This window comes from Ptychodera flava, unplaced genomic scaffold (genome assembly GCF_041260155.1).
Source record: "Ptychodera flava strain L36383 unplaced genomic scaffold, AS_Pfla_20210202 Scaffold_28__1_contigs__length_4768798_pilon, whole genome shotgun sequence".
In the NCBI taxonomy this organism is placed as follows: Eukaryota; Metazoa; Hemichordata; class Enteropneusta; family Ptychoderidae; genus Ptychodera; species Ptychodera flava.
Genome location: NW_027248350.1, coordinates 4,126,108 through 4,143,197, shown reverse-complemented (window position 1 = coordinate 4,143,197; position 17,090 = coordinate 4,126,108). Strand labels below are relative to the sequence as shown.

General features: G+C 38.6%; 1 protein-coding gene across 1 annotated transcript in view; it reads left to right on the top strand.

Moving 5' to 3' along the window:
* LOC139127022 (SID1 transmembrane family member 1-like) overlaps nucleotides 1-17,090 on the top strand; it is a 52,069-nt gene that overhangs the window by 19,493 nt on the left and 15,486 nt on the right. Inside the window, exons 3-10 of the mRNA XM_070692951.1 lie at nucleotides 4,074-4,195; nucleotides 6,329-6,475; nucleotides 6,761-6,806; nucleotides 8,494-8,592; nucleotides 9,418-9,501; nucleotides 11,863-11,962; nucleotides 14,889-14,960; nucleotides 16,772-16,862. Coding sequence (XP_070549052.1) covers nucleotides 4,074-4,195; nucleotides 6,329-6,475; nucleotides 6,761-6,806; nucleotides 8,494-8,592; nucleotides 9,418-9,501; nucleotides 11,863-11,962; nucleotides 14,889-14,960; nucleotides 16,772-16,862 — 761 coding nt within the window. The remainder of the gene's footprint in view (nucleotides 1-4,073; nucleotides 4,196-6,328; nucleotides 6,476-6,760; nucleotides 6,807-8,493; nucleotides 8,593-9,417; nucleotides 9,502-11,862; nucleotides 11,963-14,888; nucleotides 14,961-16,771; nucleotides 16,863-17,090) is intronic.

Genomic DNA, 17,090 nt, shown 5'->3' with positions numbered 1-17,090 from the left:
GCCTATAGGCCAACGCGGACTGCTCCGCTGGGCATGGAACAACTTAGACGCAAAACCGGCAAAACAACAGGCACCTCAAGACCAACCTACACACGGGACAGAAACATCAGGGGCGACTACAAAGTCCCTCGCCAAAGATGAAGAGTTGAACAAACTCCTCGAAGCTTTCAGCAACGACGCGCTAAAAGACATTGTATCGGACCAGCGCACCACATCCCAAAATCTAACGAAGGATGAGCGTAAACCATTACTGATTCCGGACCATATAACCACAAAGACTGCTTCACTGGACTCTTCCGACGAGACGGAACTAGCAGCGGAAGGGGACATGAAGCTAGTTATGCGGACCGCCAAGCGTAGACCGAAACCTGACCAAGTTTCCCTTCCTCAGTGGATATCAGCCAACGCCCGAATCTTAAAGACATTGATTAACCGCGGCATGTCCACGAAGGACACATTGGCGTACCTCGATCACACAATTAACATCGGGGATTACGCGCAATCTTTTACGACATCATCAGTTTTATCGTATGATCACGAGTATCGCAAGAAACAGGCGACGGACTCAATCACATGGGGTTCCGTGGACCTCCATTTATCACTGTATCACCTCGATAAACGACAGGCAAACGGAAATACGCCCAAGAAAAACACTACGAAGGACACTGCGCGCCGCAACTTTGTCACACGAGAAACCGAAATCTGCTTTGATTTCCTAAAACCAGCCGGCTGCAACCGCACTTCCTGCCGTTTCGCGCACGTGTGCATAGAGGACGGCTGCCGCAAAGACCACCCACAACACCGCCACAATTCGCTGCTCAGCCAAGAACTGGTGGTCAAGCCTAGCATAAGGTAGCTAGCCCCCTGACTGATTGCCTGGAAAATTGGGAAAACGAACTCAAATACGACATGGATCGCGACTTCATTCTAAACGGCATAAAATACGGTTTCGACATCATCGACCCTGGCACCCCCCTTCAAAAAGTGGAACGATCGAACTATGCATCATGCACCGATCCAGCTTACTGCGAGACGGTTGAACAACAAATTTACACGAGATATCAGCAGGAAATTACAAGATCACGAACAGTAAACCGCACATTATAAGCAGCCTCGGTGCTATACCCAAGAAACAATCAAACAAGGTTAGACTCATTCACGATTGCAGCCAACCTACCGGCAAAAGCGTGAACTCATATGCATCTACAAATTCGTTCAAATATGAAACTATCGATCACGCGGTCGCTATGTGCAAGCCAGGATCGTATCTGGCCAAAGTCGACCTGAAATCCGCTTATCGCTCTGTACCCATAAGTATTGACTCACAGCGTGCTACGGGCCTACGTTACAAATTCACGCAGCATAAAACTTGGACATACATGGTCGACACACGCCTTCCATTCGGTGCAGCGAAGAGCCCGGAAATTTTCACTCGCATCACGCAAAGTATTACTAGAATGATGCGCAGGAAAGGGTATGATGTCGTCATCGTGTATCTCGACGATTTCCTAATCATCGCGGACTCTAAACTAGCGTGCGAACAAGCATTTAACGCCTTGCAACAACTACTTCAGCAACTTGGCTTTTCCATAAACTGGGATAAGGTGGTCGAGCCTACGCAATGCTTAACATTCCTAGGGATCGAGATAAACGCGCAGACACGGACTCTGTCCCTAGACGATACCAAGCTACAAGAAGTAAGCGACCTCCTGGAATATTGGCTTCCAAAGCGGCGAGCGACGAAACGCGAGCTTCAGCAATTAATCGGCAAACTCAACTGGGCGGCAAGAGTTATTCGCGGCGGGCGCACATTTTTGCGGCGACTCATCGATGTGACAAACTCGGTCTCACGACAGTCTCATCACATATGCCTTAACAGGCAAGCGAGAGCGGACATCAGCTGGTGGGCGAATCTCAGCAAATCTTTTAATGGTACGGCATTCTCATAGAGGAAACTCCGTTGCCCCAGCAGATTTTCACCACTGACGCATGCTCAGCAGCGGGAGCGGGCATTTACGCGAACGACTGGTTCTACACGCGATGGTCAGCGGACCACCCAACTACTGCGGATGCGCATATCAACCTCAAGGAACTTTACACCGTCCTGCTTGCGTGCAGGCGGTGGCATCGTTTCTGGGACAAACGCCCCATAGTGGTATACACGGACAATACCACCACCATGTATATAATAAACTCTGGCACCTCACGCAATGCAACAGCCATGGAGTGTCTACGCGAACTCTTCTGGCTGTCGGCAATCTCCAACTTTCAGATTACCGCCAGATACGTCAGAACTAATGATAACGACGCGGAACTCCTTATCGCGCCTGCACGAAATTAAACACTACTTCAGAGCTTTAGACACCCTGCAAAGTCGCGAGGCACACCCTCTACAGGAATGGCACTACCATATGTCTGTTTCCACACACTCCTTATTGCTCCAGGACCTTTGTAGTAAGAACTTTACAAACTAAGTAACATGCATGGACTCTTTTAGCGACAATGACGCTATTTCCAGGGCGCCGGAGGGCTAGCGCCTACTACTAGTGTTGGGGGCTTTTGGCGGAAATCGGCTCATAGCCTGTCAACATCGGAATAAAGTTGTTGACCTTGACCCCCAACACTTGTGTCTGTCTGTATGTTGTCAGTATAGGCATCATTTAAGTGAACAATAATACTTGTTTTATTGTAGTTTAAATGGGCCGGGTTCGAGGCTGTGAGTGGGACGGTCTCCGGACGAGGCCACTTAATAGTTAATCAGTATTGGCTTCGCCCTCAGAGCGTTCCCCCACCCTCCCTCCCTATCCTACTAGCTTGCAATTGAGTTTTTTTCTTTTCCTTTCTTTCTGCTTTTCGTCTTTGAATATGTATCTTATTACGCCTAGAGTGGCGGAAATCGGCTCATAGCCTGTCAACATCGGAATAAAGTTGTTGACCTTGACCCCCAACACTTGTGTCTGTCTGTATGTTGTCAGTATAGGCATCATTTAATGTTCGTTCCATCGACTAAAGTAGAGGATGGCGTAGGGTTTAAATAAACAGTCCGATCCGCATAAAATTCGATCTCTGCCACTCACCGGTTTCTTTACATATCTGCTGACTTGAGTAAGACTCAAAATAGAGAAATATCTGACTTAAAAAGCACACGCTGACACTCAAACCTTCCAGTGCCAGTGCAGCATGCAACGTAAAACACTCTCTAGAAAGTTCCCGTCTTGGACTTCCTAGGTATACAGTGATAACACACAAGAACTCCCAGGCAAAATAGAAAATACACAGGTCCTCCATACATAATATATGAGAAGCTATGAATAATTTCTTTTAAATACAAAACTGGCTAAATCTGTGTATTTATAGACTCTTGATTATTGATATTAATGTACTTGATAAGACTGGGGTAGTTACCAGTGCATGTGTGAGCAAGAAATTTGATTTTGGAATTTCACCGAATTGTTAATTCACTATCTTGTCAGAGGAAACTATGAATAATTTTTTTCCAATATAAAACTAGTTAAATCTATGTATTTATGTACGCTTGATTATTGATATTAATTTACTTGATTAGACTAGGGTGGTAACAAGTGGATGTTTGTGCAAGAAATTTGATTTTGGAATGTCACCGAAATGTTGATTCACTATCTTGTCTATATGGAAACTATGAATAATTTTTTTCCAATATAAAACTAGGTAAATCTGTGTATTTATGTACTCTTGATTATTGATATTAGTGTACTTGATTAGACTAGAGCGATTACAAGTTCATGTGTGCAAAAATTTGATTTTGGCATTTCACCAAAAATGTTGATTCTCTAGTAGGCCTATGTGAGGAAACTTTTTCAGCCCGGGGCCACAGGGTGCGAAGGGTTAATGAATCAAATCTGATGAATTTTTTTTTCAAGGGGGGGGGGGTCACATTTTACAATTGATGAATTGAGGGGGGGGTCAAATTTTAGAAATTTGATTTGGAGGGGGGTCGCTTTTTACGTTTCATTTGTCGCTCAAATTCCACCAGCCCCCCCCCCTCCCCGTAAATAACGAATGCTCAAATCCTTACTTTGTGTTTTGTTTTCTAGTCTACCACACTTCGAGTCGAGGTGAGTAGTAGTGACGCTCAACCAACGCAGCCCTTGTTCGTTGTAGTAACCCAGGAAGAAAGAGTAATTTCTTGGCGATTACCGTTAGGGACATTGTCAGGGTAAGTATATTGATTTGTCTGCAATAATAAATGTTTAAATTGTAAGCTAAACAATTTAAAATGCAATCTTGGCAAGCCCGTACTGTTTCGCCAATCAGTATTTTATATGGAATAAGGTTATTAATCAAAGAGTGACAAATGGTTTTTATCATATACCCAGCTGCCCATACCGCTTAATCCCAGTGGCGTTTACCGTAAAATATCAGCCGTGATATTTCACGGTAAACGTCGAGATACGCACAAGAAACTTCGTCTTTTTTTTGTGTGTCTCCAAACTATTATTTGCATTTGATGGTAAATAACTTAAACAAACAAAATGGCTGTCGCTGTCCGCCTGTGAAGCGATGTCGCCGACATAAAAATTCGAAAGGCTTTGAGGAACTCGGATATTTCGGGTTGCTAAATACAGAAATGAAATGTTGAGTCTTGTAATGTTTCCCCATGGTTTTTCTGTTTAAGTTCTTGTTATATTTAGACAAGCTCTAGCAATCATTCTTGCCGTTCGCACGGCAGAGTCTATCTCTGAATAGGTAACGAGCCAGTGGCGTGACAGCGATGTCGCGCGCGCGACGCCTATTGACATGGTAACTCTCAGTGTAAACAAACAAAATGGCGGTCCATCTCCGTTTCGTACGACGATCGAGCGCAATCGTAAACAGGAGAGATTTAAAGCAAAGAACAGTTTTTGATCGGTTACAATTGTAATAGCTTATTGCACCTTAAAAGGTTCCTCCTGTACGACAATTTTTGAATCTCGGTGTCTCTCTTTCTTGAGGTTCATTGAGATATGAAGGACTCGCAGCGATGTCGTGCGTGATGCTGATCGTTGACATCTTCGTAAGCTTATCGTTTATGAATGAAACCTGTTCACACAAATATTTCGATATTTATGCGCAAGGTGTAATAAAGTAAAGTCTAGAAATGTAAGGTTTTTCGTATTATTAGTGAAATTCTGGTCATGGGTATATGATAAATCGGAGTCGAGTCGAGTCGAGACGAAGTCGAGTGTCTGACTCAGCACAAATGACACTCATGCTGATACGACGCAAAGAACGGGCGATATTGGGTAATAACCTCTAATTATCAAACGTACCAGACTGCTAGCTCTGGGCACGGTGTGAATAAAACCACCACTACTGTTACGAAACTGGTGAAAGAAGTTGGACTGAATCCAACAACGGCCAAACTAGGCACAATATTGAAAGAATTTGAAACATCAATTTTAAAGTAAGACCAAATGCTCCATATATGATCAATTCGTGACAAGTGAAAATGAATGTAATGTGTTTTTCAAATATAAGCAAAGAGCTCATTCAATTCTCTCTGGAACTAAGAACGAGAAAGCTCAACGTCAAGAATTGAGACAATTAAGTGAAAACGACTTACGTTATATCGACTCATACAGCGAGAAGATAAGACCTGTAAAGTGTGTAAATTTCGTCGTAGTTTGGAAAAGTCGGAATCATTTCATCAACGGAAGTTTAAAACCATTTCTAATATATATGGCAACATTAGTTTCATAAACGTGATAAGTCAAGATTGTTTTATTTATTTATTTATTTATTTCACTTTATTTTGGACTAAATCAGTCCATATAATTCATGATTCACGTGTAGACAAATTTCTTAAAGCATTACAAAAATATGATTTTCTGTGTTGGTAGAGAAAGACAAAATCAAAGGTACAGGGAATCGATCCACAATTTACAAATATCAGAGATGAAATAAAGACGATCATGTACCAGCCTAACGATCATATTTTCACTTCTCGATAAGCGTGTCATAAAAACCATACATTTGTTTTCAACGAAGTGCAAATATTAAGTTAAATTGTGTCATTCACTCTGAATTAAGAAGCTTATAAGGGTTCATGGTGTAACTGCACATTTAAAATTACTTAAATCGAGCAAAAATGATTACTACTGCTTGTAACTTTCAATTTTTGTCATGGAAATGTCTCAAAAAGTGTGCTTGATTATAAGAGGTTTGTGAACGGATGCATTGAGCCTACGGATTGGAAATGAAAGTTAACCGATTAAGTCTTGATAGCCTACCTATGTAAAAAAACCACCTTGATCGCATTCATATGTATTAGATCCCCGTTTAAGTATTGGTGCATGACTTTTTGTTTCAGTCGTAGATACGACACTGTTGCCCGGACGTTGTGTCCCATTGATTTTGGCGATGAACCAAGCGATGTAACAGTTAGAGTGACATGTTCGTCGCCTGACTCCACTCACTATAGTCTGATTGTTAATGTCGTCGATGATTTTCAAATAGGGTAAGTCGTATGATATAGTATCTTATCGTAACAGGCGTTTTGTAACAGAAAATAGAGCGTTTAATGTCATTGGAAGATCTTGAAAAGATGTAAAAAAATTGATATGAGCGCTTCAACTTTTATACCAAATTTTGAGTAATGGGATTTTCACATTTTGCAAAGTGTTGATTTTAGCCTAGAGAATGCACATATACATAATGTATCGATATTTTGATATTAAGTACAATCTAACACTTTATGTCGTGGAGTACAAAATGCCAAACTGTGTTTACTCTACCATTTCAGTTTGTCTGAAAACAAGACAGTAACGGTATCGCCCTCAAAGCCCAAGGTGAGCTAATAAATAAATGTACCTTATCTGTTTTCCGATTACATTCTGATATTTGCTTCGCGAACGCACTTGCCTTACTATTGACTATATTTATTAGGATCAGAAAGCATGTAGGAACACCCCAAACGGCGGGGGCGCTCTAACACAATGAAGAAACCGTGCATACACACACACACACACATAACACTGTTTTTAAATTTTGAACATCAAGACACCCAATGCGTTTCAATATACAAATCTTTGGTGTAAGGCAGGAGGAAGCTGGTATATATGAAATGCCTCGTACGGTGTAAAGTGAAATGCCCTTATGCTGGGGTTTTGCCTGTATCAGACGTCCAGATCGAAGCTGAAAATTTGAAAAAAAAAACATGATTGAAAAAATAAATAAATCAATTGAGGTTAAATTAAGCAAAAATTAACTTTGCTGAGCTAATATTTACGTTTTACTTGATAATGTGGCATCGTACCTTTTTTACATCTCTCATATATCGAACGTCGAGCACTCCATAGGACTCAATGATAGCTTGTTAATGACATCACGGACCGCATATTCATTATTTAAATGAAAGTGAACTTGAACTACTTTCAACTTGACAACTTCGGGATTTAAAAATTGTAAAATTACATATTTACATACCATTTTTACAATACCGTTTTTACAAAAGTAAGCGAAAACAAACCACATAACAGTAATTCAAAAGTTTAATGATGAAAATAGTTCTATTTTTTTAATAGATTTTGTCTAACATTGAAATAAATCTATGATTGTTTTTTGTATGTAAATTGAAACATTTTGAGTGAAAACTACGTAAGAGAGGCATTTAATCAAAACATGATAGCCTAAATAATGGACTATATACCCTCGAGGAAGAAGACCGATTGCCCTCCTTACGCCGGGCAAATGATCTCCTACCCTCGCGCATATGGTACCATGTTTTGGGTCTAATATGTAATATTAAAGAAAAGGCCCTTAAGTCCTACCAGAAATGCAGTGAACGTACCCCCCATGTGTTAATCGTGTCACGAAAACATCAATGTGTTGAGAAATAATGTAGAACGAGCAAGCTTATTATTGGGAAATGCATTTGCAATTCTACAGGACTGCTTTCTTAGAGAAAAGCTAGCTAGAACATTAACGTATTATACTAGCATTTTGTTTGATGGGAGATCACATAAGCAATCTGAATATAGCAACAAAGCCATAATTTTATGGTGTCCGTCAGTTTATGATTAATTCACAGTTACAAATTCGATATTGCCTTCCATCGTCTCGCGATAGTCTTATTGGCTTTACAAGGTGTACCAAAGATCTTTCTAGTAGAATGAAAGAAAGTTGAATAGAATCTTTATTGAACCATATGTCAATCTATCATACTAGCAAGGACAATAAACATATTTCATTATTGAACAATGGAAGGAATTAAATGTTGAAATTTTGTGACAGTGTATAGGAGGATGCCCTCATCACCGAGCGCCTATGTCGTGCTTCGTTTTTGCTCTTAAATAATTTGATTATCCATTTTACGTTAACTGGTCATCCGTATAGACTTCAGAGGTTTCGACACTGGCAGACAGGAATACATATATGTAGCTTAAGTACATTTGAGAAGACAATGCAAACAATGGCTCCAACTCTATGAATCCCACGGTATAGCTTCCATATTTTGTATATTTTGATTTATTTCAGTATTACTACTTCAAGTTTCCTAATGGCACGAACGCCGTTGAAGTCCGAGGATATTCCGAAGATGCGATCTGTGTCACACTGTCAGTCCAAAATGCAACGGTAGGGGAGTAGCATGGCATATCATTAAAAAGTCTGTACCCGATAATCGTTAATGCTCCACTCTCTCTTCACCCGCATCATGGTGTTAAAGGATTATTCAACGATTCATGGTTCTTGAATTTAAGAGCATATGATGATTTTGATTTGATACAGTACATACATACTTACATACATACATACATACATACATACATACATACATACATACATACATACATACATACATACATACATACATACATACATACATACATACATACATACATACATACATACATACATACATACATACATACATACATACATACATACACTGTTCAAAGAATTACCATACCGGTACATAGCTAAGCTCTCAGCAACTTTGGTATAAAAATCCTAAAAAAATGAAAAATCATCTGTCCCTTCCATTTGTATCTACCATGTGATAACACTAGAAGACTTAAAATCGGTGTTCTCTAAATTGATAACAAAATATCCTTGTTCCTACTCCCCCTTCAATTTGTATATGGAAAACACCGCATCAAATTCAGAGAACATCGTTGTTTCTTTTGCTCACATCGAAATTGCGATTGCAATTTGGTGACATTTCAAAAATTGACGTCGCTCATTCTGCACATATCTATGCCTACAGTAAATTATCAAGATGAGCGATATGAGCATGGATAGGGCAATATGGGCAGAGAGAGAGAGAGAGAGAGAGAGAGAGAGAGAGAGAGAGAGAGAGAGAGTGAGTTACAGATAGACAGCCAGAACAAACATACATATATGCAGATCGACAGAAATAGACAAACACAGGCTTATCATACACATGTAATGTATTTCCAGTGCCCTGTGTTTGACTTACCGCGTAATGTAAGGTTTACTGGAAAGTACCAGACATTTACGAAGAAGTCATCAATACCTGTTAAGGTCAGTTTTAGACCCTATATTTGCATAGATAGCTGCTTCTTGAATGAATGGCCGAATAAGGATGAGTATAAATACAGAATTGCGTCACAAACATTCACTATTTTCTATATAGTGCCATTAAATGTCTTATCTAGTTTGCTTTTGTATGACAAATTAGGGAAGAAGCGTTCAATATCGAAGAAAAACATCTTAACTTTATCATAAACCGTATGATAACTTATGTGTCTCGTGGATGATATTAAAATGACGATAGAACGATGATCTGACTATAAATACAGGCCGATATATATATTCATGCATCATAGTTAGAATAGCAAAATGTTGGTAAAGTGACAGCACTTATGATGACATGTTTGGATGACATTTCACTGACATATAGCGTTTGTCTTTTGCTTCTGCGCAAGATGAACTGATGCCGTATGTTGTGGATTCGAACACAATTGAAAAACACCGTATTTAACAGCGTAGATTTGTCAGCTTTATGGTACAGCTGTTCTGATATACAAAGATTGCATCACTTGCTTGCGTTAGAGTAACTCGATGCTTTGTTAATAATTGACAATGAGACGTCAGAGACCTGATCTTTGTCTTTAAAGACCAACGAAACCTCAGAAATTCCGTGCTGTTCTAGTTTATTTTGTAAAGGAACGATTGCATGTGATTAGTGAAGGGCGTCTTCAAGATGTTATCAGTGACGCCGACGAAACCTTTTACTCGTTGACTCACATTGATACCGTGGCCTTGTAAACGACTTGACCGTCACCTTTCAACGGGCATGTGGACTTGCCGTAGGAATTACAAACAGCTGGTCGATCCGATCCTTACACTGGCTTCCCAACAAGTAGACTCATGTCCGTTGTAGATTTGGTTTTTTGATGTATGAATGAAGTGTACCAGCTGAAATATAGGGCTTGACAAGATCACTAATATACGCAGGAGTGCGGTTATGAATAGCCTTGAAGAATAACAGCAAAATTTTGTGGTCAATCCTGAGACGAACGCGTAACCAATGGATATGGGTGAGAAGTGGGGTGATCGGCGCAAATTTCTTGATGCATGTGATTATTCCCGCTGCAGCATTTTGAGCTCTTTGTAACAGGCCTATTGTGTTATCTGAGAGTCCATATAAAAGTGCATTACAATAGTAAATTTTGGCTATCAAAGTTGCATTTATAGGGTTTGGCATGCTTTATTAGCGACGTAGCGTCGCAAAGATCCAATCCGGGGGAGACGGCTGTAGATTGATTTGCATGTGTACTTAATGTGCTGACTGAACATGTGATTATTGTCAAAGACCATGGTGATATTCCCAGCAGATGAGACGGGTACGATGGAAGTGTAGAACCAATTAATGTTGACACTGTTGAGTGCAGCAGGTGCACAGTTGAACTTGAAGGGAATCAGGACTTATGTTTTGTTGTCGTTGAGCTTGAGTTAATTGTAAGTCGTCCATTCCTTGGTGTCATGAATACATGTTTCGTCTGGAGACAATGTTACAGACGAATCAAGATGGAAAAATGAAAGGTAAGCTGGTTGGTGTCTGCGTATTGGAGGAAATCAAGATCATGCTTGTGAATTGAATTTCCTATGGAGCGATGTTGACAGTGGAATAGTGATTAAAAGAGGGCCAATGACAGAGCGCAGTGGCACTCCGAAACTTTCTAAGAAAGCATAGCCACATTTTATTGTTTTTTCTGTAGGAGCTAAATAGTGTAGCGCAAACAGACATGCACTTCAGGCAAATCTAGGACAATTGCATAATGATCACTCATATTACAATTCTCATGGCTTTTGTCATAGAATGTCAGAAAATATTTTTCAAAAGAATGCATATTATCTGTGTAGTTTGGAATACTGAAGATGGCGACCGATTCCATAATTTACAAGAATATTTTGTACTTTGCTTAATTCACGATACTATATATACACTCATATCCCAGGCAAATGGGAATATTTATATTAAAACGTGATCAGACGCAGCAAGAAAATCCTCGACATCATGGGAAAAACCCGGAAATTATCACCTATTTAAAAGTATTTCATAAAAAGTGTGTAGTTCCCTGCTGATTTTATGGGTATCCAGAGTATTTCGACGATATTTTGTAGTTTGTTTTCCGTATTCTGTTACACAAATCTACATTCAGTTTCAAGCTGGTATGTGGAACACTGGCTGAAATTTGCGGAATGAGGAAGGAAAAGTATACTTAAGGCAAGCAGTTTATTTATATAGCTTGTGTGCGGGCGATGCAAATACAAAAATTATCCAAGCCTAGAGTTTACTTTTCTCTTCTACTCGCCGCAATTACTGTAAACCAGGTCTTACATTATCCTTATTTGATAAAGTTGAATTTTCATTTCCAGGCAACAAAGAACTTTTGTGGGTTTTTCATCGTATTAGTGGTACATCAAAGCGACACTAAATGCACTGACTTGAAGCAAAGCCGCTCACAAGGACATGGAGGTAAAAATGCAATGAACTGACCATCAACCAACAATACTGGATTTCCATTTGGTCTTGAGAACGGAAAGTTGACAGTGTGAAATTTTGGCATATCAGCTTTGTTGCTTTGTGTCTGTTCGGCACAAATAAATGAAAACTGCGAAGGAAAAACATGCTACTTTTGCTTAACAAGCCCTAAGTAAGCAGATGTCTAATGGTATCTCACTGGTCACAGCTTTTATAACTTATGTATTTAAATTGATCAGGTGTAAATATTTGGAAAGCGGATTGGTTTCACTATTTGCAAAATAAACAAGAAAGTCATGGATAAAGTCTAAACATACGTTTTGCAACGTTTATAGAGAAACAATAATATCGCTGTCTTAAAAATTTCGTAACTATATTGAGTAATATTTAACGGTAAGATGCAATGAGATTAACACACCAAACTCTAAAATGTTGAAAAAAATAAATACACAAATTGTATCTATGTTGGTATTGATCTAATCAAATTCTAAAGAAAAATACTTCCTTAACATTTATTCATGCTGTGGGTAATTGTTATGCAATTCGTTTATATGGCACGTCAACGCTTTGTTAATAGTCGACGTCGCGTCAGTACTGACTACACATGCGCATATTCATAATATACTATGCGAGTAACCGGCTTGTACCGGACTAAATTCATAGGCGCCGCCATGTTTCTTTATTGGTCGTAAAAATGCAAAGTATTATTTTATAACTTGCCATTAATAAAAATACATCTTTTATTAGCCACTAAATATTAATATGTAACAGGTCTGACCTTAGAGCAAGCGCAGCGTGAGGTATTTAGGTTGAGGTTATTATTCCCATAGCATCCAACACGATCTACGCTGCACATTTTTGAAGACCTGCTGTATAGGAAGAAGGGCTACCAAATATTTTCAAAAATAACAATAGATTTCAGCATTTTAATTTGAAACTGCCAAACAAACAAGTTGATCGATGAAATTAAATTATAATGGGCGAATTACACTGTTACTTGAGGTTAGACTATTGTAAAAGAGGCTTGGACGGAACTGAGAAACCCTGAACAAATATTGGAATCATTGGTGGCGCTCTGCAACGGATTTTGAATTCTCGCGTGAGTTATTAGCAAAGTATATTGCATCAACTTATGTAAGTCTAGCCAGAGTTGGCTTGTTTAGAAATGGCGTCACACAGTGATTACGAAGCTCGGCCTTCAGAAGTGATCGAAATAATCATTTCAAGCCATATTTCGTAATGTTTTGGGGAGAGAGAGATTCCCTTGTCAGAAAAGTCAATTTTCGGGTAGGAATTGTTGTAGATGACATCTTTTATATAAGGCAATCCATGATTAGTAGTTAAAATGGTCGCCTCTATGTAAAGACCGGAAGTGACCTCTTTTCAAACTCGTAGGTATATATAGACTAGAGATTCCATTCCATTCCAAATACACGTACATACGTTGTCGAAAGTGCTGGCTTCTGGCCGCTCCCGCTGCGCTTGCCTTGTTACTATTACAAAATATCGTTACTATCACGCCTTAAAAGTAGAAAAAGAGAGAAAACTGTCGTGCATATGAATCTGGACAAACGGGCATAGAATGCTGGGATTGAATTTTAGAAAGCGCCCTCTGTGTCAATGACGCAAAAAATGACAGTTTTTAGACGGAACGCTAATTTTAGGCTGTGCAGTTACAATTGCAACCATAATTATGGTACAATTTCAATTTCAATTTCAATTACTTTATTATCCACAAAAAATGTAGAAATTTGCCTTCAGGCTCATCATATACAAATTAAAATAGTACAACAAGCAAAAGATTCTATAAAAAGGGACGCTATTACACATTGAGATGCTTAAAAACACACACAAGGTAGCGACATAGATACAAAAATTGAAACATAGACGGAAACAACAAAGGACCAACTGGAGGTTTAAAACAACTACATCGAGTTTGAGTTTAAAATTGAAACTGCTGATGGAAGAAATGACTTTTTGAAGAGGTTTTTCTTTGCACGAGGAACCCGAAAACGTCTCCCTGACGGGAGTTTCTGGAAGTAACCATGGAGAGGGTGATCAGAATCATTGACAATATTCTGCGCTTTCCTATTCACTGCCAGCTGGTAAAGGTTTACAGGGAATTTTGACGACAGCCAATAATTTTTTCTGCCATCCATTATGGTACAATACGTCCCTTTATAAACACAATAGCTTGGTATCATGGTAAAAAGTGCCAATTTATGTTCATCATGTTTACAAATTAAACGGAAAATCTATACCTGCAGAGTCTGACATGATTTGAGCGTGTGAACTGTTTTGATCAGGGATAAACTTTGCATAGTGGTCGTTCAAACTTATATAGCAAGTAACGTTCGATTCTGTTTTATCCTTTACTGTTAGTAATCATGAATCAATACAAATAACATGAATCAATACAAGTAACATTTCTAATCTTACCCCCTGGCGCGATACAAAGGGCTGAGCCCTATATGATATTACTGTTGAGAGGGTTTTTTACCTCTTTTTCATCCGTTCATTGTATATGTCCCTCTCTCTTTCTCTTTTATGCGTCCTTCCTGCAATCATATTTGTTTGTTTGTTTGTTGTTTTCTACCTCTATATACGCCTGCTTGTCTTCCTTTCTGCATAGTTTTGTGACTGTATGTCTCTGCAATCTTATTACATCACAACGTCATCATCGTCGTCATCATTATCATCGTCATCATTAGTATTTTCACTTAAATCCCAATCGTCTTTTCGTCGTCATTATCATTATTAAGATTATTATCAACGTCATCATCATTATTATTCACGCGAAATCAATGACCAACTTGTAAACATTTCAAGATCACTATATTCTTAGACTAAGAAGCGATGTACTGAGTGTTATGCGGCTATAATATGAGTAACCCCAGTTTTACGTTTTCTTAATTTCAAGGTCTACAAAATGGTGGAGATGAACATGATAGAATTAAAAATGTAACGATCAAAATCATACAATCAAAGACAGGTGAGCTCGTATTCCCAATGGAGTGTTAGTAGCCATGCGTTGAAACAATTGGAACAGATTTTGATCAATGAAAACAAAACACCATTAACTAAAAAGGCATTGTAGAATTTATCCGACCATTTTCTCATGGTGTAAGGCTTTATATTTACTATTGAAAGCTTATCGTTTACTTCGTTTGAGATGGGCACAATTTGAGCCCTTACCAACATTGGCGAGAATGGGATTAAAATTTTACCTCTTCAAAGTGACAGCTTAATTTTAATTTTAATTAATAGAGAAATTTGCTTACACGTAATTACGCATACGTCTGATGGTGCGCAATCGCGTACGGGTATCCGTCCTTACATGTGGATTTGGGGTTTAGTTTTCCCTTCTCGATGATTTTGCTGCTTTTTTCCCAAGAAACATGCCAAATTCGTGAAATTAAAAAAGAAATTCTTTACCTGACGACTACCGCCGAATTATATCGGCCAATGTTCTTTGATACCGTTTTTAAAAATCTTGTCGAGGCGTCAGATATATGTGAAATGTGGAATGAGATTTTGTTCTCGTCGCGAAATCATGGCTAGTACTTATTGTACTGATGCAAATTCAGCAAAACACTTTATAATTGGCAATGATATTTCATGAAAAAATTCAATAAAATCTAAAAACTACAACACGTAATTTTTACTTCGCGCAGAAGTTTCATTTGACGTTCCAAACGCCTGTGCTACGCGTACGCGACGTCTATTTTTAAAAACTTCTTTACTAAAATGTTTTCTTCTCGATGAGAATGAATTATCCGGATTTACATTACAGAGTCAGTGGCTGTTCTAGCCATGAGACAAATGATGGAGAATTTGGCTCGTTTGTTACCTTTAGAAATTTTAGGCAACCACAATGATTGCCTTCTTTACCAAGCAAATGCGATTTTCCACTGCAGGTTTTTCACATATCGCCCTTTACCGTGCCTACTTACTGCAACCAGACGTCAGTAATGAATATCAGGAGAACTATGATTAATGGTAGTGTTCCGATTCAGATTCGTATGGACCAGACGTTCTCGACTCTGCTTATCATTTATTTCGATTATCATTTTTATCGGGACATATCGTTTATATGCATAAAATGTTTTCCCTCTATTGATATGTTTTAACAAAATTAGTCAAAGATATTTTGTGTGACCCTCTTCACTTTCATAATAATGACTAACAAACACGAGTTGGCTTAGCCTAAATGCTTGTAGCTACAGCACTTTGACTGTATTTCGCGTTTTGTAGGATATATGAGGATATGTATATTTTTATTTTGTGAGTAACGTGCTCTTAAACCGTTTTCGGGTGGACTTTGAAAGAAAATTCGAAGATACAGTATTATTGCGCCTACACCATCGCGTCGCGATGGCATTCTGAATAGAACGCTTTCAGCTCTTAAGCAAAGCATACAGAACAAATCTCAGCACACAAAAGTGCAGTGCACGCCCCGAAAGGTAGGTTAATTATAGGTGGTAAGTTCACAGTCACTACGTGCTTTAATGATAAGTATATATCTTTGGGTACATAGTAATTCTATTCTAGCCTTTTGATCTTGTTTTGTTGTCTATATTTACATCAAGTTGTTGACGCAAAAGTCAAATCTGCTCAAACTACTCTACAGTTATTGAACTTTGCATCGATGATATTAGACTCCACAATTTGAGTCTGGAATTTGCGTTTGTTATTATATACTTTCACATCAAGATAAATGCATTCTGTACCATATCGTACCATATGTTAGAAACGTAGGCTCATAGTAATTAAGGTGAGCATGCTAGCAATTTTTCTTTGCAGGAAAACAATATGGTCTTGGCATTGGGGTAATTTCAACAATCTACATAGTTTTTTGTGTCTTCTTCTGGTTACTCCAGACGTGTTATCTACGGTATGTATAGTGTATAAGTAAGTAAGTAAGTAAGTAAGTAAGTAAGTAAGTAAGTAAGTAAGTAAGTAAGTAAGTAAGTAAGTAAGTAAGTAAGTAAGTAAGTAAGTAAGTAAGTAAGTAAGTAAGTAAGTCAGTCAGTCAGTAAGTTAGCAAGTAAGTAAGTAAGTAAGTAAGTAAGTAAGTAAGTAAGTAAGTAAGTAAGTAAGTAAGTAAGTAAGTGTGTGCATG